The sequence below is a fragment of the Carassius gibelio genome, chromosome B10, assembly GCF_023724105.1.
Source record: "Carassius gibelio isolate Cgi1373 ecotype wild population from Czech Republic chromosome B10, carGib1.2-hapl.c, whole genome shotgun sequence".
NCBI lineage: Eukaryota > Metazoa > Chordata > Actinopteri > Cypriniformes > Cyprinidae > Carassius > Carassius gibelio.
In genome coordinates, this window is record NC_068405.1 from 4,311,477 (window position 1) to 4,333,967 (window position 22,491).

The 22,491-nt window shown below is 39.7% G+C and overlaps 2 protein-coding genes across 3 annotated transcripts in view; one reads left to right on the plus strand and one right to left on the minus strand.

The window, feature by feature from the left end:
* Positions 1-12,141, plus strand: part of LOC127966181 (chondroitin sulfate synthase 3-like) — a 50,079-nt gene extending 37,938 nt beyond the window's left edge. The window contains exon 2 of one of the 2 annotated variants that reach the window (XR_008155558.1): positions 260-4,548. Coding sequence is in view for 1 of the 2 variants with exons in the window: in XM_052567018.1 (XP_052422978.1) it covers positions 9,867-11,438 (1,572 nt within the window). In the remaining variant the exon portion in view is untranslated. Of the gene's footprint in view, positions 1-259; positions 4,549-9,866 lie in introns of those variants that run through there. The other variant, XM_052567018.1, reaches the window with a different exon arrangement.
* A 3,535-nt stretch (positions 12,142-15,676) lies between these two features.
* On the minus strand, positions 15,677-18,512 carry LOC127966193 (uncharacterized). The gene is made up of 2 exons (XM_052567030.1): positions 17,201-18,512; positions 15,677-16,614 (listed from the first exon to the last, which is right to left on the minus strand). The coding sequence occupies exon 2, from the start codon at positions 16,598-16,600 to the stop codon at positions 15,926-15,928; it is 675 nt and encodes a 224-aa protein (XP_052422990.1). The 5' UTR covers positions 16,601-16,614; positions 17,201-18,512; the 3' UTR covers positions 15,677-15,925.
* Between the last annotated feature and the right edge of the window lie 3,979 nt (positions 18,513-22,491).

A 22,491-nucleotide genomic window follows, 5' to 3' on the forward strand; every position in this document is an offset into this window, starting at 1 on the left:
TTTTGGCGCCTAAACTCTGGAATAACCTACCTAACATTGTTTGGGAGGCAGAAACACTTTTGCAGTTTAAATCTAGATTTCACATAACATACTAATATGCTTTTAATATCCAAATCTGTTAAAGTATTTTTAGGCTGCATTAATTAGGTCAACCGGAACTGGGATAACTTCCCATAACACCCAGTGTACTTGCTTCATTAGAAGAATAGCATCTACGCTAATATTGGTCTGTTTTTCTCTTATTCCGGGGTCAACGTAGCCACCAGATCCAGTCTGTATCCAGATCAGAGGGTCACTGCAGTCACCCGGATCCAGTACGTATCCAGACCAGATGGTGGATTGTCACCTAGAAAGGCCCCCTACAGCCCTGAAAGACAACTGAGACCAGGACAACTAGAGCCCCAGATACAGATCCCCTGTAAAGACATTGTCTCAGACGAACACAGATCGGGATAAGACCACAGGAAACAGATGATTTTTCTGCACAATCTGACTTTGCTGCAGCCTGGAATTGAACTACTGGTTTCGTCTGGTCAGAGGAGAACTGGCCCCCCAACTGGGCCTGGTTTCGCCCAAGGTTTTTTTTCCATTCTGTCACCGATGGAGTTTTGGTTCCTTGCCACTGTCGCCTCTGGCTTGCTTAGTTGGGGTCACTTAATTTACAGCGATATCATTGACTTGATTGCAAATAAATGCACAGACACTATTTAAACTGAACAGAGATGACATCACTGAATTCAGTGATGAACTGCCTTTAACTGTCATTTTGCATTATTGACACACTGTTTTCCTAATGAATGTTGTTCAGTTGCTTTGACGCAGTGTATTTTGTATAAGGTGAGACACTGCAGGCAAAAACACTATTTTTTCAAGCACCTGTCAATTTTGAGATTTTGGGCTTTTTGGTTTTTCATAAAGTGCTTTTTCAAACTAGTGGAAGGAAAACATCCAAAAGACACTGTTAAGTGTTTCTTTTATAGCACTTTATCTTTATCTTTATAGCACTTTGTCAATAGATTTCAATTACAATACATATTTTTAAAGGCCGTTTTCTCAAAATGAGTTTTTTCTTTAACACTGACCCATAAATCTCCACTTCAGTAGCACTTGCACCAAACTTGACATTTTTATTCCTGTCTATATCCTGAAGGTTTTTACAGAGGGATTTGTTCATACATATTTTCCTTGATTATATACAACATTTTATTCCCCCCAAAATTGTGAAAATATATTGTTTTCAGGCTGGTCAAAGTATTTTCTGAATTATGGAGTGACAAAAAAAGATAACCAGAATTCCCTCTGTAAAAACATTTGACTCTAATATGTCAAAAAAAATAATTAAAAAAATGTTTGAAACTGATTTCATCTAGTGTTCAGATTTTTGTACTAGACCTTTATGCAAATTAGCGCATATTTCATTAAATAATGCATCATTTGCATATTTAAACATAACATTTTTGAAAACTCGTAATACAAAAAATGTTTGCAATAATCAATGTAATCAATCAACTGGGTAAGGTGATAACTATTAGTTTTTTTTTTTTTTGCCCTATTCACCTGCAGTGTCTCGCCTTAAAGCGCTATATAAATAAAGGTGACTTGACTTGACAAGTCTCAGTTAGTCTAGCACAGAACTCATAGATATATATATTCTTTTTTTTTTCTTCTTTTTTTTTCTCAAGAACAGAATAGAATACACAATAAAAGGTGTGTGCTAGTATAAGCTGATCAAGTGCTGGCGAAAAAGGTTCACAAGATAAATTATATGTGGTATAAAACTTTTGGTTTAAAAGAGAAAGAGAAAATGTCAGAGAAAATGGGAGGATGGGGGTCATAAAAGAGCAAGGGGGGTGATGGTGTTTGCTCTCATTGGAGATGTCTTCTCCAGATTAGTTTTACTATTTTGCTGCATGGCATCTGTTTTGTGCAAGAGCCTGAAATTTTGGATTCATGAGGAAAACATTGCATAAGGAAATAATTTCACTCCTTGTAGCATATCTGATCTAGGGTCACATTTGCTTGTTATGTGTTCACATATTTACATTTACACAAAATACAATGTATAGTGTAAAGTCATGCTTTTCAGAGTGGAGTATGAATCACAGTTTTGCTCTGGAGACACTAGCTGCTTTATGCTTAATGCAAAACATCCTGGACCTCCTGAACACTGACGACTGCATGACTGCAGCATTTATAAACTGAGTGCTAGAGCCAAGTGCCAACTTTCCATTTACATCCTGTAGTAGACAGGAGACAAATGATCAGGGTTAAGTTGCAGACATCAGCATTTATCACATTAGGAAACTGCCGTTAATAACTAAATGAGTCATTAGAGAGCATGTTTAGTTTTACTTCATTATTAAAGTCACAATTGGAGTGTTTTTTTTTTTGTTTTTTTTTGTAATTCACTCGGGTTAAAAAAAAGCTTAAAGGTTGTTACGCGGCATTCCGATTTTCCATGGAAGTAGATGTGTCTGGACAGTTCTAATGGCTCCAGATAACTTGCCTCATTTAATTGGAAGACTGACAAGAATTGTGACTGGTCATGTCTGGAGTTCTGGTGTGAAAACTGTGGAAAAACACCTCAGCCAAGAAATATGTCCAGTGTTACATTTGATGAGTACAGTGCAGGTCAGAATAAAAGTGTAAATGTTTGTCTTGAATGTCAGAAAGCACATCAAAGCACAACATCAAAGCAGCACACTTGCAATTACAGTGCTGGTGCTGTTCAAGGTGTCATACAATTTGAGTCATTAAGTCTAACACATGGGTTAAAACTAATAATCCAACGGGGATAAGAATAATTTCTAATAATTGCACAAGATGGAATACATCTTGAGGGATTATGGCTTCATCCGTTTTTCAGATCTATCTATTTTGTTGTAATCAGGAGTTTGCTCACTATTGCAAAGACAACTCTTGGAAGACAAGAGAACATCTCAGGTTACTTATGTAACCATGGCTCCCTGAATAGGGAACAAGATGCTGTATCCTCTAGGGCTTGCTATGGGGAATGCCTCGTCATAACCCGTATCTGAAGCATACATTCAAAAAAACACCAACAACTTGTTGGCCTGTGACAGCCCATGACATCACTACCAGTGCGACAATAGTATAAATAGGCACTGGGAGAACACAACATCCACTTCTGATGCTTGTGTCTGAAGCATGGCAGAAAAACCTAGTGGACTAAGTCTAAGTCTTGGTCTGTCACACATGGGGCTAACACTTGCTCTACATGAGCTTGGGAGAGGGGGGCTCGATGAACAGTATGATTGTAGAAATCATAAGGTAAGCATACGACAAGCTTAGTCAAAAACACCTCAGGGACGCAGAAGACGAGCCTAGTTCACCTGATGCTGCCGGTTCCAGGTGCTCTGGGAAAACAGAGAACTCAATTCTCATGTGAAAGGAGAACTCAGAATTAAGAAAATGAGTAGCATGCTCATAGGCAACCCTTTGATAAGAGGGAACACTGCTAAATACTACCACAAGAAAAGACCACAGGGTGAGGAATACAACTCCATGGAAGCACCTTGCTCACAATAACCTTCATTGGTGAGGAGCACAATGCTTCTAAGTTTGTCAACCGAGACACATTGTTTGAGAGGAGCCCAAGGTACCGGGGTCTAGAGCTTAGATCGGGCCCAACAAATCAAGCCCGACCCTACCCAAGCACAAGCACATTGAGTTCGAGCCCGGCCTGACGCGTTCACTGTAATTATGAGCCTGAGCCCGATTTAAACCCGACCATTTTTAATATGTGGGCCGTTATAACCGGGGGTGGCACCAGATTTTTACCACAGGTGCTGCTGTACTAGATCATTTAGGCTACGGGGGAGCTGCTCAGATATTATATAAATCCTATTAATAAAAGAGAAAAAATTGTCCACTCAATATTAAATATTCTATTATTTTAATTATCATAATTAAAGTTTTACTTTTATTAAATTGAACAAGCACAACATTCAGCATAATATGTGTGTGGTGTTTGAGCAACAAGCAAGATGTGCATTTGTAAATTCGGTGACAGCGCGTGTTATGAGTTTCAAATGGTTCAAGTGTGACCGCGGCGCGCTGGCGCCTCCATGTCATTATTATATTGTCTGTTATATTGCTTTTTATGTATTAAACCCAGGCAATTGGTTGATGAAAAATGTATTAAAATTAAGATTCAATTTATAATAAACGAAATTCACTTTAAGGAAAATCTTTCTTCAAAACGAAAATTAACAAACTTGAAACTAAATGTGCTTATTTAATGGCTAAAACACACAGGCTACTACAGACTTTCTTTTGTACAAATTGCAGCACATTCATTTAATTCTGAATTGTGCACATGTAAGTTGAAAGGCATTTGTTTGTGCATAGTTAAACATATCTGTAACTTTTATCAAGTTTAGAATTGTGTGCATTTATTAATTATTATCTTAATGAATAATACGACAAGAAAGAAGCATGTTAACTGCGTTGTTTTTTTATTCAGAAATAATTGAATGGATCCTAAATGGATCTGAAATTCAGAATGAAGAAACGTAAAACAATAAAAAAATAAACCGTCAACAATGATGAACACAGAAAATGATGGCCTAAGACTATAGGCCTAGTACTACTAATATAATTAAACAATGTTTTAGAACATATAATATTTTTTAAACAAAATAAATATTTGTAAAGCCTATTATGAAACGTAGGCCTATAGTGTAAAAACGTAGCTCCATTCTGGAAGCCTCCTGCCTGTGTATGAGCCTGTAGATGAAGTGTGAAAAATGTATTAGGCCAAGCAAGGCTGCCTGCTATATATGTAATCATTATTCATTCATTCATTCATTTATTTATTTATAACGGGACCATGCACAATTTTTAACATAACATTCACATTTCATGCATTGCACCGGATTTAGCCAAAGGCTAATTTTCATCTGTAGTCCCCAGGCAGGTCAACGCTTACAAAACACAAAAAATACCTATATGTTAGAAAACAATAGATACATACACACATACTGTCAAGGCCATAAATGGCTGTAAAACAACTAAATCAGTCAGTCAATTTATCTACAACATTCTTAGTGGTTACATAGTTGATTTGATTTTAAAAAAGATTTTAACTTAAATTTAAAAAGACCATGAGTTTTACACCCTTTTATGTCCTCTGGTAGGGCATTCCACTGATTAGTGGCTTTCACTGTAAAAGATGATAGTCCAAATGCAGAACGACGAAAGGGAACTACACAATTACTCATATGCGATAGTCTGGTTGATCTCACAGACGTTTCACAGCGAGGATGAATAAAGTCACGTAATACAGAAGGAGCCAGACCGTTTAAAATTTTGTGAACCATACACATGCTTGAATAAAGTCTAAAATTGTCGAAGTTTAAAAAATTATACGTCTCTATGATCCTACAAGAATGAAAATGGTTAGGTTTTTTATCTAACATTTTTAATGTCTGTTTATATAGAGATTTCAAGGGTTTAATAACAGTTTCACCAGCTTGACCCCAACATGTCAAACAATAAGACATGTGAGAGAAGATTGTAGCATGCATCAGAGCCTTAGCTACCTCAAAAGAAAGACAATGTCTAATTTGTCTGAAGTTTGCCATGTTGTATTTAATTTTTCTCACCATTTTCTTTACATGTTTTTTAAAACTAAGATTAGAGTCCAATGTTAAACCAAGATAATTTAATTCATTAACTATTTCTATCTTTTCACCATTAATAAATATGTCAACATCAGGAAATTTAACTTTTGTTTTTGTGAAAAAAATTCCTTTAGTTTTACTAATATTCAAGCTAAGACATGATTGTTCCAGCCACTGTGTAACTCTTTCAATAACAGATTTTAACTTCTCAGCTGCTAATTCAGCTGTTCTCGCATGTGTAAAAATCACAGTATCATTTGCATACATTTGTACTTGAGTCCCTTCACACTGTTGCGGGAGATCATTAATATACAAACTAAATAGTAAAGGACCTAGTACTGATCCTTGGGGTACGCCCATTGTGTAATGCAAGTTGCTAGACTTGCTCCTTTGATTTTCACACCTAGCTCCTTTGATTTTCACACATTGTTCTCTATTAAGCAAGAATGAGGATATCCATTCTAAAGTTTCAGATGATAGTTGAAATGTAGACAATTTGGAAAGGAGCACTGCATGATTAACCGTATCAAAGGCTTTACGTAGATCTAAAAATATAGCCCCAACAAATCCTCCTTTGTCAACTTTAGATTTTATTTGCTCTAGTAAATGTAAAGTCGCTGTTTCAGTCGAGTGATTTGCTCTAAAGCCAAACTGCACACAATGTAAGCCAGACTCAATGATGTTAAGATGGGATGTCAGCTGTTCAAAAACAATCTTCTCTGCAACCTTTGAGAGTACTGGCAGTAAGCTTATGGTCTGTAGTTACTAACCTCATAATGATCTCCAGATTTAAAAATAGGAGTAACAATGGCTTTCTTCCACGCAGTAGGAAAAACACTACCTTCAAATGATAAATTAATTAAATGAGTGATAACGGGGGTTAAAATATCTTTATGAGTTTTAACAAAAATAGTATCAAAATAATGTGCATCTTTACATTTTGAATTTTTCAATGAGCTAATAACTTTATTAACTTGCATTTCATTTGTCTTAATTAAATTAAAACAAAATTATAATATATAAAAAATTAAATAAAAAATTATATAATATCATATATAAAAAGTTTGGACACATCATCTCATTCAAAGAGTTTTCTTTATTTTCATGACTATGAAAATTGTAGAGTCACACTCAAGGCATCAAGGGCTATTTGATCAAGAAGGAGAGTGATGGGGTGCTGCTAATGACCTGGCCTCCACAGTCACCAGACCTGAACCCAATCGAGATGGTTTAGGGGTGAGCTGGACAGCAGACAGAAGGCAAAAGGGCCAACAAGTGCTAAGCATCTCTCGGGGAACTCCTTCAAGACTGTTGGAAGACCATTTCAGGAGACTACCTCATGAAGCTCATCAAGAGAATGCCAAGAGTGTGCAAAGCAGTAATCAAAGCACAAGGTGGCTACTTTGAAGAACCTAGAATATGACATATTTTCAGTTGTTTCACACTTTTTTGTTATGTATATAATTCCATAGATAATTACACATGTGTTAATTCATAGTTTTGATGCCTTTAGTGTGAATCTACAATTTTCATAGTCATGAAAATAAAGAAATCTCTTTGAATGAGAAGGTGTGTCCAAACTTTTGGTCTGTTATATATATAAATTTTTTTTTTTTTTTTATGTATCGTACTCACCCACAATGGATTCCCATGCAGGAGCCCCATTCACGAAGCGAACCAAAGAAGCTTCTAGTCCAGACCATCAGTAAGGTGGTTACTATGAAGCCATAGAACCAACAAAAACACTGTAGGTCCAGCATAGGAGACTTTAATGCAGGAAGTTCCTACCTAGGTTCCTATCCAGGTGAAAAAATGGTGGTTTAAAAGGGAATTAGGAAGGGGAAGATAAGGGGCAGATTTTAAACCCTCAGTGCAAAATGAGTATATACTCAAGTATTAACCTGATCCTGAACATGGACCTTCATGGAATGAAGGATTTGAAGGCTGATGTGCACGCCTTTTCCTCTCTGAACTTCTCAACCACTCAACAGAGGTACCAAAAAGCATGGCTCTGAACTGGTTCAAGGAATGAAAACAAAAACCGGAAACGAAAGAAATTGTGAAAGGAACAGAAACAGATACAAAATCTAATTTTATAGTTCTTAACAGAATTCAAAATTTGAAATGGCCATTAACCATTTAATAACATGATTTTATCGTTCCATTTGTTTTTGGATTGACGTTTTTATAGCCTAAACCAAAAGTCAAAAAGGATTTGTTTTGGAGAGAAACTAATAACTGTTTTTATAATGTTTGTAAACATTTTGCTTTAAACTACAGGCATTTTAGCCTTCATTATCTCTGAAGTAATACGCTAATAAAATGCGATGTGAGTCGCGACCTACGTTACTTTGAGTGCCTAGAGAAGGCAAAGGAAGGCTCACTTGAGCTGGAGGATTATGGTCAGAAATATAATGCTCATCGAGATCATCCTCAGACATCTCCTGCTCTTCCTGGTCTCCGAACCCAGCAGACGGCTGCCCCTCTTTTGGATCACAGTTGACACAGATTGCCCCCTTGAGGACACTGTGTACCTGCTCTTCACCTAAACAAAAGACGCACAGATCTCGTGTATCATCAGGTGTCAAAACATGTCAACACGGATGCACACACCTTCTAAACGTCTTGCTAGCGCTCACCATAATGAAGGAAGAAAATATTGCTCTTACCATGGAATGCACGCTTCAAACAAAACAGTTAATGAAGACGAGAAGTTGGGCTGTCACCAGTCGACAAGTTGTTGGTGTTTTTTGAATGTATGCTTCAGACATGGGTCATGATGAGGCGTTCCCCATAGCAACCCCTAGAGGATGCAGTTTGGGTATCCCTTGAAAGAGACACATCCTGAAAACTTTCAGACAGTATTGCTCAGATCTCGGCAACAGGTGATTGTGATTTTACCCTTCATTCAGATTTGCATTCGGTGTAACTGTATTAGTGTAACTAATAATTGTGATTTTATAGTAGCTGTAATAAAAATAATATAGTAATTACATTAATACAGTAAAAAAAAACACAACTTAAAACAGTATTTCTAGTCAATAAGCACTTACAGGTGCTGGTGGATGGGTTTCCATGCTCTTTTCAACCAGATATTTAAATTCCATATTGACCGGATGTTTTGAAACTAGGGGTGTGATTGTACACAGATATGACAGTTTGGTTTACTTTCTTTAAATCTACCTCAAAAAAGAATTTTTAAAAATCTATAAACGTCTCCCTCTGCTTTAAACTATATAGTATATATAAGTATATAATAATTCCTTACATTTATATAGCGCTTTTCTAGGCACTCAAAGCGCTTTACATAGTCAGGGGGTATCTCCTCATCCACCACCAGTGTGCAACATCCACTTGGATGATGCAATGGCAGCCAAATTGCGCCAGAATGCCCACCACACACCAGCTTACTGGTGGAGAGGAGACAGAGTGATAAAGCAATCAACGGATATGGGAATTATTAGGAGGCCATGATGGTCAGAGGCCAATGGGCAAATTTAGCCAGGATGCCGAGATCACACCTCTACTCTTTTCGAAAGACATCCTGGGATTTTTACTGACCACAGAGAGTCAGGACCTCGATTTAACGGTGCTTGTTGACAGTATAGTGCCCCCATCACTACACTGGGGCACTAGGATCCACACAGACCACAGGGTGAGCACCCCCTGCTGACCTCACTAGCATTTCTTCCAGCAGCAACTTAGTTTTCACAGAAGGTCTCCCATCCAGGTACTGACCAGGCTCAGCCCTGCTTAGCTTCGGTGGGCATCAGGTCTTGGGCTCCAGGGTGATATGGCTGCCGACTCTATAGTCTAATATTTTGTGAGATGCTCTTCTCTAGGCTTAATTTATCTAGCAAATAATGAGCTGTAGATACTGATGATTTGCCTGAGATAAGTGAAATGCTACATGACATTTTAAACATGTCTTTCTGCAAGTAGCGATTACATGAGGCATGCGATGTCAATTTATGTTTGTTTCACATTAAAATTAGTAGTAAAAATTAATGGATGATTGCACTCATTCACGCTGCTGTCAGAACTGAGGCATTTACACTGCAAGCTTGTCACGCCACATCAAAGAGCATCAAAACAGCATTTATTGTCAGAATTTCCTTTTCCCAAAAAAGTTTAAATACGAATACGTGTGCCATTACACCACTAGTTGAAAAACTGAACTGTTACTCAAATTGTTTGTTGTTGTCATCTTTCTTTCTGCAGATGCAGCAGTTGTTCTATGAAAACTATGAGCACAACAAGAAAGGTTTTATCCAGGACCTTCACAGTAGCAAGATCCAAAATGCCATCACGCTACACCCCAACAAGCGTCAAACTTATCAATACAGGCTGCACAGCTACCTGCTCAGCCGCCAGATCTCTCAGCTCCGGTATCGCACGATTCTGCTGCACCGTGAAGGTGTCACCATGAGCCGACTCGGCAATGCTGCAGTCCAGTGGGAGGACCAGCTATTGGGGGCACCACTGTCCTATACCCGCTATAGCCCCACAGAGCGGGGAGGCGTCATAGAGTGGGATTTTCTGACAAGCAGGCACCTGTACTCCACCAGCGAGAGGCAGATGCCCTATCAAGGCCTTGGAAACATGTACCGCTCAGCGCTTGAAGATACAGTGCTTCAAGTGATGGAGATGATCAATGAGAACTCCAAAACTCGAGGCCGCATCATAGACTTCAAAAAGATCCAGTATGGCTATAGAAGGGTGGATCCACTTCATGGTGCCGAATACATCTTGGACCTTATGCTGCTTTACAAGAAGCACAAGGGTAGGAAAGTGATGGTGCCAGTCCGGAGACATGCTTACCTTCAGCAGTCCTTCAGTAAACCATTCTTCAGTGAAGCAGAGGAACTGAATGTTGGCGACATAGTAAACGCCATCAACGGTGACTCTCATTTGCTCTCATTCCTCTCCAGCTCGCTTAAGATCTTCTCTTCCTTCCAGATCTCAGAATCCACAAAAGAGGTGCAAGAGCCAATTCAAACAAAAATCCACTTCCTTGTACCGCTCATGGGCCGCTATGAAGTTTTAGTACGTTTCATGAAAAGCTTTGAGAGAATCTGCCTGATCCCGAACCAGAACATGAAACTGACCATGATCCTGGTTGACAGTGATACAAACCAGGATAAGGAGAGACACCTAGAGCTGATTAAGGAATATCATGACAGATATCCTAAAGCAGACCTATCTATCATACCCATGAAGGGAAACTTTTCTCGAGGCCTGGCCCTTGAGATGGGCTCTTCTCAGCTGGCTAACAACTCACTGCTGTTTTTCTGTGATGTGGACCTGGTCTTCAACATTGACTTCATCCAAAGGTGTCGAGACAACACTGTGGAAGGAAGGCAGGTGTATTTCCCTATAGTCTTCAGTCAGTATGATCCAAAAATTGTCTATGCTGGGGGCCCTTCTGAAGAGAGCACCTTTGTTTTCACAAAGAAGAGTGGATTTTGGCGAGACTATGGATTTGGTATCACCTGCATATACAAAAGTGACTTGCTTAAAGCTGGGGGTTTTGACACCTCAATACAAGGCTGGGGTTTAGAAGATGTTGATTTGTTCACAAAAGTCATTAATTCTGGGTTGAAAGTGTTTCGCTCTCAAGAAGCAGGTATTGTACATATTTATCATCCTGTCTTGTGTGACACACATTTAGACCCTAAGCAATACAAAATGTGTGTCAGGTCTAAAGTGAGCACTTATGCATCCACAATGCAGCTGGCAGAATTGTGGTTGTCCAAACATTTAGGCATTGGTTATAACAGGACTTCCTCCTGATGTTGCAAACAATCCCCAGCAATCCCTGGAGTTTACCTCAGATTGCAAAAGTGCAAAGCAATTCATTCACCGTATGTGTGATACTGGTATCTGGATGTATGTACATCCTATCAAATAAGCACTTTTCAGATCCTTTAGTGTAACCTTGAAATGTTTTTTTATGCCTTCTCAGTATGTTGCAGTATCTTCAGCAGGGTATTTATTGAACAGGTCTAAAAAGAAGTCACTTTGGAATGTATGCTATGAGCTTATTCTGAGCTTTGTTTTCCATCTTGCTTTCTTCTCATACACTTAGGAGCATATTCTGTCACATGTGAACATATCACAAGTTCACACTGCAGTGGTTATAATAGTAATAAAGATGACAATAAAAATTACCTAAAGTGCCACCAGGGCTTGAAAACGAAAAAATAAAATAAAATAAATAAATCGGTTCACTCAGAGCAGAATCGATATTTTAACGTTTCCTTTTCCTGCGTTCCCCTGATATTATTACCATTCCGAAACTGTTTGGGGTGGAAGAAATACCGGTTAATAACGTCATTTAAAAAAAAAAAAAAAAAAAATACTCTTTTCTTTACTCAAAAAGAAAAGGAACAAATAGAGATCTAACGGTTAGTCACAGCGAATACAGCATCATCTTCTCTAGATTTTGGGCAAACGTAAGCCAATTAAAAAATAAATAAATAAATAAATCTATCAACGCTTTAAAGGCAAAGTATTTTTAAGATATCAAAAAATGTTTGGTGCATTGTTAAAAAAAAAAAAAAAAAACTTAGGGCGCAGCTCACATTGCATTTTATTAGCCGTGTTACTTCCGAAATAACGAAGACTAAAATGCCTGTAGTCTACAGCAAAATGCTAACATTATAAAAACAGTTATTCGTTTCTCTCCAAAACAAATTAATTTAAGCTGAAGCTGATTCCTACCGCTCTCATTCGGCACAAATCCAAATGTTTTTATGTTCCCGATGTATGTGGATGCTAAAATGTTATTTTATATTAAGAATATAGAATAATAGTAAATGTATAATAAGTAACGCTGTATATGCGTCAAAAAATCGGACTCCCAAGTTTCATTCTAAGAATTCTTTTGAGGTTATATAGCAAATGAAAACTGTTTAGCTTCCGGTAAATTTGAGAAGCTCCACTAGGCTGTTTTAGCTCCTCTCACTCCACAACAAAATAATTTTCAATTAACATTGTATTTAGAAAAGAACAAGAATTAAAAACATAAGAAGCAATAAACCTAATTAATTTAGGCTAAAACGAAACTGAAACCAACACTGGGTCTCTCATTTGACACAAAATCTAAGTTTCCGTATTCGCGATAGAAAAATAGTCTAGTGTTTTTCTTAATTAAATAATTTTTTTTCTCTAAAAAACTTAGACAAGTTTCTCTTTCTCTCTCTCTCTCTCTCTATACACACACACACACACACACACACACACACACATATATATATGTATATACATTGCGTAACTGTTACGTAACTGCTACGTAATCTGGTGACCAAAATTTTGTCGTGGCAATCTATGGAGGCAACCGGAAAAGTGAAAGGTGCGTATCAGGCGGGAAGGAAAGTCGACCGGAAGTTGAAGTCGGCTGCATGCCGCCATCTTGTAGCAGAACTTCACTTGCGTTAGCATTCCCACTGACTCCCATTCATTCTGGTGTCACTTTGACAGCGAATAACTTTACATCTGAGGCATTTAAAGACTCCATTTGTCCATTATTTATTTCTAAAGACACACGACAATGTATAAAGGGCTCCATTACCTTCTATGTTACATTATGGCCCCGTAGAAACAGTTTTTGTAAAAATAGGCTAACGATTGCATCATAACCACTTGACTCTCTGTCGCACAGTAGAGAAATTACCATACAGACAGGAGGAGAAGCTCGAAGGCAATTAACTTAATATGGCGTACTGGCGTTACATTTTAAAATACTATACAAAATAATTAATCAGAATACTTATTCTTGCTCACTCATGCCAAAGAATCCCCGCTCAAGCTCGCTGTCTCCGCAAGATTAACGATGGCAGTTTGCACGCACAGCTACTAGAAGATTAACATCTGTCAGACATATTGCTGACGTCATCAAGCTTAGTTTGAGTCTGCGCATCAGAAACAGAAGTGCTAAAAATAGCTAAAAATGGGCTTCACTTGTCTCAATTGAGTTCCAATGGGGTCGCTGTGTCCATTTCTTTTACTGTCTATGGTGCGTATACTTTGTGACATTGCCAGTAAGTAACAGTAAGTAAGTTTTTTTTTTTATAATTATTTATTATTTTATGAGCGGACATGCAGTAGTTAAACCTAATTTATGTCCTCATATGCCCAAAACTAATTTAAAGGCTGTTTCAGCAGCTGTGAATGATGAATAAAGACTCAAAATGAATTCAGTTAATTAATTAACAAACAAATATGAACAGTAATACACCCAAATTATTAATCAAAACATAGGACATAGCGAAATATAAAATGAAACATAGCAAATGAAAGCATTCATCCCATACAGAAGCACATAGATTGAAATATATTAATAATAAATACATTTCCATATATTTAAATATCTATATCATTCTGTAAGCATCCAGAGTCAAAACATTATGCACAAATATGCAATTCTTATAGGCACTCAGTACATTGCATTTAAATATTTAAGAGCCGTCTTTAACCATGCACACAATTCATCAACTAATCACATGCTCCCACAATAATACATCAGCTAATCACACCCTTAACCAAACCCCCCCCCCCCCCCCCCAATATAAACACAATATGCTTAAACACAGAATTTGGTATAATATGGTAATAAGTAATAATATGGTAAGAAAAAAAAAATTCAGGGCCCTATACATATATTTTTTCTTTTATTTTCTTAAACTTTTAATACATTGATGTGAAAATTTATATACTATTTAAAAGGAGTTGAGAAAATTTAAATGGGGATTTTTTTTTTTTAATTGAATATTTAATTTTATTTTTAAATAAAATAAAACTTGACTGACTGCTACTTTAAAGGGATATTATTTGTGTTGTTTATTTGTATGCATAATATATAGTTTTTTACTTCCATGTCAGATGAGTTTGTGGCAAAAACATTTGCAATATTTATGTTGTTTATACCTGCATAAAATTTATTAAAATAGATGTTTAATTTAATAAAGTAGAATTTGATTTCAAAATGTACCCACATGTTTTGCATTTTGTGTTTTTCAATTGAATAAAAGACACATTTTCCATATATATTTATCATTGAGGATTTCTTAAAAAAAAAAATGTTACATCTCGTCTCGTGAACCCAGTCTCGTGTCTCGTCCAGGGTTCATGCAGGTTTCTTCAAGTTAAATTCAAGTCTTTTTAAGACCTTTTTGAGACCATTTATATAAAAAATTATATCTATTTCATGTCCCTACCAGCAAAGAAAAACAAAATCCTTTAACTTGTGTTAATTAATTTTTCAAATGTGGAATGGGTAAAATATAAGCCAAGCAGGTGTGAAAAATAAAAACATTTCAGTAGGCCACAAGAAAGTTAGCCAAACAATGCAAACTTTCATTTAACATTTGCTAGCTACTTATTCCATGCTGGGAATATGGGGAACTGAGAGACCCCTGAACAATAAACATTAGGGATATCATCGTCCACCGTGATGGCTGACTGACATCACGATGGAGAGACACTGCTGCGAGTCGACACCATAGACTGTAAAAAATACACACACTAATCCTAGTCTCTTCTATAGAATTTATTTAATCTAAAATCTTTGCAGGAATTGCTCTGTAAATTAAATTGAGAATATTACTAATACATATATGCTATTCTAAATACTCACTGTAGTCTATGCCTTAGACGTGACGTGTTAGTATGTGAAAATACCGTGTGAGGCATTTGATCTTGATATTGTTAGAATCTTGTTTTTTGTTTACATGTTAAACACTGTACATTTATTTTAAATTTTAAATTTTGTACAAGAAAACAGGCCTTATTAATGAATTATTAGTATCCTATTGTAGTGTATCGGGAGATCGTGCTCATTGTTACATAGATGTGTTGCTTTACTGCACTGAAGCGGCAGTTTAAACCCAGAATTCAGCGAAACGTCAATTCACTTTTGTCTGGTTAATAAATACCTTTAAAAGACAATTTTCCTTGGCCATGATGTCAAATCAAATGAAAGAATGAAGGTAATTCAGATAACACACATTTATTAAAACACAGAAGAACAACAAAATGGGAACAACACTCAGACCGAAATGCGGGATTTACATACATAGACCATGTTTAAATTTCGATGTTTCTGGCCAGAGATACCAACATGTTCACTTTGTCTGGTTTTAATAAGCTGCGAATTGGAGTAACTACACTCCCTGCTGTGCTGAAGACCCGCTCTGATGGAGTATTGGTAGCACATATGCACAGATATTTCCGTGCTAATCTGGCCTTTTTTCGTTTGTTTTCCACCAAGTCAGTGGGTCTTATTCCCCATTGATGGCCATTTCCTGCAGGTAAATGGTCATTTCTGACTCGACCTTTTGCTCATCAGTGAGCGTGGCTGCAGCTGCTGTGGCTGCTCTCTTCGCAAGAAGGCTGTCTAAAGACCACTTTTTTTTCTTAGGCACGGTGGTGACGCCGGCATCTGGTTCCTCTACATCTTCTCCAGCATGTGAGGGACCTTGTGTTGGCTTTGGCAGCGACAGATCAATATCTCTCACAATCTCTTCCATTATTTCAGATTTTGTAGAATGAAGTTCGGGAGGTTTCATATGGTCCCCTCGGTACCTTGGGTCAAGCAGTGTTGCTTTACGGATCATCCTCTGGATGGTGTCATCACCATATCTGCCTTCCATCTGCTCCAGGATGACACGCTTCAGGTCGGCTGTCAGTTTGGAATTATCACCTGACTCCTCCAGCACACCTTCTAAATGGGCCAACATGGGCAGCAGTGAGGACACCGTTACATAATTTTCTCCAGAGAGAATGTCTGTGAAGTCCGCTACTGACTTCAGCACATTGTTCACAGATTCCAGAACACTTATGTCATGCCATGTCAGCTGGGGGAGTGGGGGTGACTTTTGTCTTGGGCAAACACACGTTTGATGGCTTGCTCCTGCTCCAGCATTCTCTCCACCATTTGCTGTTTTGAGCCCCATCTTGTTGCACAGTCCTGTCAGTATATACGTGTAACCCCTCTCACCCGGGTCCTCTCTGACGCTCCTCGCACTCGCTCCGAGCGGGGCTCGAACCCGGGTCTTCCGGCATGGGAGGCGGACGCACTAACAAGGAGGCTAAATGGCTACAGCCACTAGCGTCTGTCGCTAGTGCGTCTCTTGAGATCGGGGAGTGAGGTTTACCTGCACAGCACTACTCGCTGGCCTCCGTTACACTCACCCCCCTAAACCTCACTCCCATCCGGGTCACGGCACCAATGTAACCCCTCTCACCCGGGTCCTCTCTGACGCTCCTCGCACTCGCTCCGAGCGGGGCTCGAACCCGGGTCTTCCGGCATGGGAGGCGGACGCACTAACAAGGAGGCTAAATGGCTACAGCCACTAGCGTCTGTCGCTAGTGCGTCTCTTGAGATCGGGGAGTGAGGTTTACCTGCACAGCACTACTCGCTGGCCTCCGTTACATACGCAGTAAATAATAAAATACATATTAAATAATTTAAACAATAAAGTCCTAAAAAAAAAAAAAAATTAAATAGTTTTTAAATAATTTATTCGTTGTTAGAAAACTGTTTAAAAAATTACCGTGATCAGTGAGTGCTCAGGGAGTGCTTGTGCTTTCTGCAGTTCACGTCACCTTAGCCAGCTGTGCGAAAATGCAGTGTTGACTGCCCGAGAAACCCCGAAAGCTCGGTCTGTGCTGGCCCTCTGTTGCGCAAGCAAGTTGTTTATGGCCAGGTTCAAGTTGTGCCCAAAGCAACTTAACCATGGCCATTTCAACTGCCGGATGGCTGCAACAATATTCGCCCCATTGTCGGTAGTTATACAGGCAATTTGTTTCTCCTGTAGTTTCCAGTCATTAAATGCCTTGCACAGTGCTTCTTCCAAATTATCTGCTGTATGGCTTTCGGGCATGAAACAAGTTTGTAAGCATTTGGACTGCAGTGTCCACTCTTTATTTACATAATGCACTGTCACTGACATGTAGGGCATCGTATTGCAGCTGGACCACATGTCCGTTGTCATTGCCAAATATTCTGCATCACCCAGCTCTTTCATGATGTTACTTCTAACCTCATTGAAAAGGTTTGGGATAGCCGTCTTTGAGAAATATTTCCGACCTGGCAGCTCATACTGTTTATCAAAGGTATGCAGCATGGCCTTGAACGACGGCTTCTCCACTGTATTGAACGAAACCTTTTTTGGCCAGGAAGTGAGTTACCACATCTGTCAACTGCCTCCATCTGTCACTGTCGGTTTTATATTTAGTGCCTTTTGCAAAAGTCCCAGTTATCGTCTGCTGACCCTGGCTAGCTTTTTTGCTAGGTCCAGCCCATGCAGGCAAGGTGGCATATTCTGCTGGATGGCGAACATGCAAGTGGTCATGAAGATTGGTCGTCTGCCCATCTTTTGCGCGGATCACACATGAGCAGATCTTGCACACAGCTTCAGTCAGGTCCATTGTTTGCCCACTCTCATCAGGTCTAAAAAAATTGCCATATAGGCGACGTAGTACCCGTTTTAGCAACCAATACCAACGCCATTGTATCAACTCTTTAAGTGAAAGGATGCTACTTTTTTTCCCCTCACATGCAACCTATTGGAAAACCCGGATGACGAAATTATAGTTTTTAAGAAGAAAAAAAATATTTATGTAAAAATATATATTAAAAATATATATAAAAAAAGTGCACAACTCTTCTTAAGTGTAAGGACGTTACTTTTTTGCCCCTTACGTGCAACCTATTGGAAATCGCGGTCATTAGTTGGGAAATATAATTAATGAAGTAATAAAGTAAAATAACGAATAATAATCATATAATAACCCCCCCAACTAGAGCCCCAGGACAACTAGAGCCCCAGATACAGATCCCCTGTAAAGACCTTGTCTCAGAGGACCACCAGGACAAGACCACAGGAAACAGATGATTCTTCTGCACAATCTGACTTTGATGCAGCCTGGAATTGAACTACTGGTTTCGTCTGGTCAGAGGAGAACTGGCCCCCCAACTGAGCCTGGTTTCTCCCAAGGTTTTTTTCTCCATTCTGTCACCGATGGAGTTTCGGTTCCTTGCCGCTGTCGCCTCTGGCTTGCTTAGTTGGGGACACTTCATCTACAGCGATATCATTGACTTGATTGCAAATAGATGCACAGACACTATTTAAACTGAACAGGGATGACATAACTGAATTCAATGATGAACTGCCTTTAACTATCATTTTGCATTATTGACACAATGTTTTCCAAATTAATGTTTTTCAGTGCTTTGACGCAATGTATTTTGTTTAAAGCACTATATAAATAAAGGTGATTGATTGATTGATTACCATCATCAACTCAGTCAGGTCCTTTAGAAGGAATGGAAGCACAGGCTCATCTGTCTGATATTTTTTCAGGAAGGGAGTGAAGGTCCTGGCGAGTGCCGTGTAAAAATTATATTTAGCCAAGATGAGTGGATCCTTCATGGCTGCTGCAACTGTGTCATAAGATGCTGACAGAGAGAGGCAGACAGAGAGGCAGGACATTTCAACTTAGCTATACAGTATATTACAAAAACTATGACTAGGCCACTATGACACGTTTACTGTGATGTAATCCTCTCTCCTGGCGGGCACATTGAGTAACAATGTGTGCATTGCTTTCAGCAACTTGTCTAGCTGCCATGCAGTGAACCCACACTTGAATGCATTGTGTAGCATGTGTAGGCCACAGCTCCCCACACACATGAGCTGAGCACCTGCAGAATCCATTGCAAAACTTAATATTAGAAACCAAATTCATATTTTGCATCAAATGGAGATTGTTTTGTACTGCAAATGTTGCAACCATGAATACATTTTTGCTCTGTAGCACTACGAGATTGTTTGTTCAATGTAAAGTGCACTACAAATAAAATGCATTATTATAATTATTAATAGATAACATTCACACTCACCCACAAAACAGTAATACCATTCTAAACTTCTCACCTCCATACTGCTCAGCGTTGTAACGGATATGCAGTTCATCGATTCATGGGTTCTGAACTAATGAATCATGGTTCGTTGAATCTAAAACAATGCAAACCCAAAGCTTGTAGATTTTGAATTCAGGCATATAAACCCAACTCTCTCTAAACTAAATGCCTTGCCTGGCACCAGCCTGGCTGGATTTAAATTATTTATGACACTGGACGAGACATTCCACAGTAACGTGAGCAGCCTCAAAGGAGAAACGAAATGCCCACATTCCTAAACACACAAACAAACTTTTCCTTACGCTCTTTATGTAAGTCCTTAAAGGGGGGGTGAAATGCTCAATTTCCATCAATATCCTGTTAATCTTGAGTACCTATAGAGTAGTACTGCATCCTTCATAACTCCAAAAAGTCTTTAGTTTTATTATATTCATAAGAGAAAGATAGTCTGTACCGATTTTTCCCGGAAAAACACGACCGGCTGGAGGCGTGACGTGTGGGCGGAGCTAAAGAATCACGAGCGCCAGTAGGCTTTTGCGTTGAGAGCGTTTGGAAGCTGTGACATTACCGTGAGGGAAAAACCCTCATCCAAAACAAACCATGGCTTACAGTCAGATTCAGCCATTTATTTATGATCCAGAATCAGATCCCGAGGCTGAAACTGAACGAGACCAGCAGCAGCAACGACTCGCTTCGAGCGGGGCTCGAACCCGAGTCTCCGGCATGGGAGGTGGACGCACTAACAAGGAGGCAGATATATTTTAAGCAGTTTTACTCACCGCCTGCGGTTCCAACACACGATTGTGACCCTTTTTCGTTGGGATTGCATCATCCTTAAGAAATAAACGAGTCGCAAATCCGTCGTCAAACTGGGCCTTGTTTGTAAAACAAGCATCTTCGAATGCAGGGAACAAACAAAAACACTTGCACAACTCCGTTGATGCTCTGTAAAAATAAACTCCATCCACTGGTCCCTTAATGATGGTTTTTTTGGTAAACTGTGCAGGGTTGTCTTGCCCTGGCAACCAAAAACACACTCCTTTTGTGACATTTGGCGACGCTCTCGCTCTGATCAGTGAATGCCTGTTGTGCTCTCAGTGCTCTGCTATACGGGAGCACGGGCTCTTCTGGCAGACGTGCCCTTAGAACCCATATAAGGAAATTCCGCTCCATCTAAAGTCACACAGAGCCATACTCGAAAAAAACTTTCCGAAACTTGTGACAATCCGGAAGGAGTATTTTTTCCCACTTCAGATCGCGGACGTTCATTGGTTGTTCAAGCAAACAGAGGCGTGAACCATTCAAGCCATAAGAACTGACCCAGGAAGTCCCTCCCTCTCTTCTTTTCTCCTCTTGCTCTCCGACCCCGCTCGTCCTTCTTCGCGGCCTTGGTCCGCTCTCCTATCGCTGTTGATCTCAGCACGGCGGCCTGTTCTCATTGCTCCTTCGGGAGCTTTCATCTCCATTGTTTTCGTTTCTTTTCCTTACTAAGTTTATTCACCTATTTGCCTCTCCACACGAGGAAGACGAATTCTGAAACATTGCTTTGTTGGACCTTTCAAATACCGCGCGATTCCGCAGCAGCCTCGGAAGACACGAAAGAACACGCCTAGCTACAAAGGACCACGCTCACACGCACGCTGGTCTGGCGAGTCACAAAGGGACCACATGCAAGTATCATTCTCTATGGAGATTTAAATGCTGCTTAAAGTTGGTCTATTACCTTTTCAAGGTTATTTGATTCATTGTTGTCTTTCAAGGGTTACTGTCTGTGAGTTTGCATAACTGAGCGATTATTCTGTAATCACGCCTAATTCTCTCACCTCTCTCTCTCATTCCCTCTCACTCATTCTCTCTCTCTCTCTCTCTCTCTCTCTCCTGTCATGTCCACTGTCTGATCACCCCGTTCTTGTGTGTGTGTGTGTGTGTGTGTGTTTCTGTATATGTCTGCATTTCGTGCGCACATGGTGTTTTGTTTTGGTTTTGATCGCTGGTCTTGCACCTATCTTTGGCGTTCCTCCCTCCCCCTCATTATCACAGTTTCCGTTTCTAATGGTTTGACCTCGCTCACCTGAATTCAATGTCTGTTCATCTCTTGCTCTATTTATTCCCGTCTGTCGCGCCTATCGGTGCCAGATCGTTGTTCGGCAACAATCCCCGTGTATCCACTTTGTCTGATCCTGTCAAGCCGTGTTCTGTCGTGCCTCTGTTTGCTGCTATTGGTTTGTTTTGTTTTTCTTTTTCCCCCCTCCCTCATTTCCTAGACCGGGCACCGGCATTTCCCAGAAGAGTTTTTGCACGGTCGCTGGCTCGCTCGTGGCTTCCTCCCCTCTCCGCTATCATCGCGGCCGCGCCGTTGAGCGCCCCCTGCCGGGTGTTTTTGCAAGGACATTTGAAGTCTCTTTTTCTGTTGGACATTTTTCCTAATTTCCCGGCCTGTTTTTGTTCATTGGAGGAAGTTTTTTCTTTTGAGGTTTTTGAATAAATTGGTCCTGCACCGTAACCTGCATCTGTGTCCAGTTGTGTTCCTGACAGAACGATCTGGCCAAGATGGACACAGCAGGTACGGACTCTGTCAGAACCGCAGTCACCCAGCAGGGTGTTCTTTTGGGCCAACACGAAGCCAGACTCACGAATACCACAAGGGAGATGGAGTTCTTAGCCAACCAAGTGGCTGAGTTGACCAACCGGATCCAAGAGCTGCAACGAGAGGCTCCTCAGGGTGGTGCAGTTCACCATCTTTCTCACCATGAGCCTGAGCCCCGATGCAATAACCCACCACCCTATGATGGGGACCCCAATTCCTGCCGGGCCTTCTTGTCCCAGTGTTCTGTGGTGTTTGCCTTGCAGCCACGCACATACGCACTTGAGATGTCCAAAGTGGCTTTTGTTTTGACTCTTCTGACCGGCAAGGCCAGA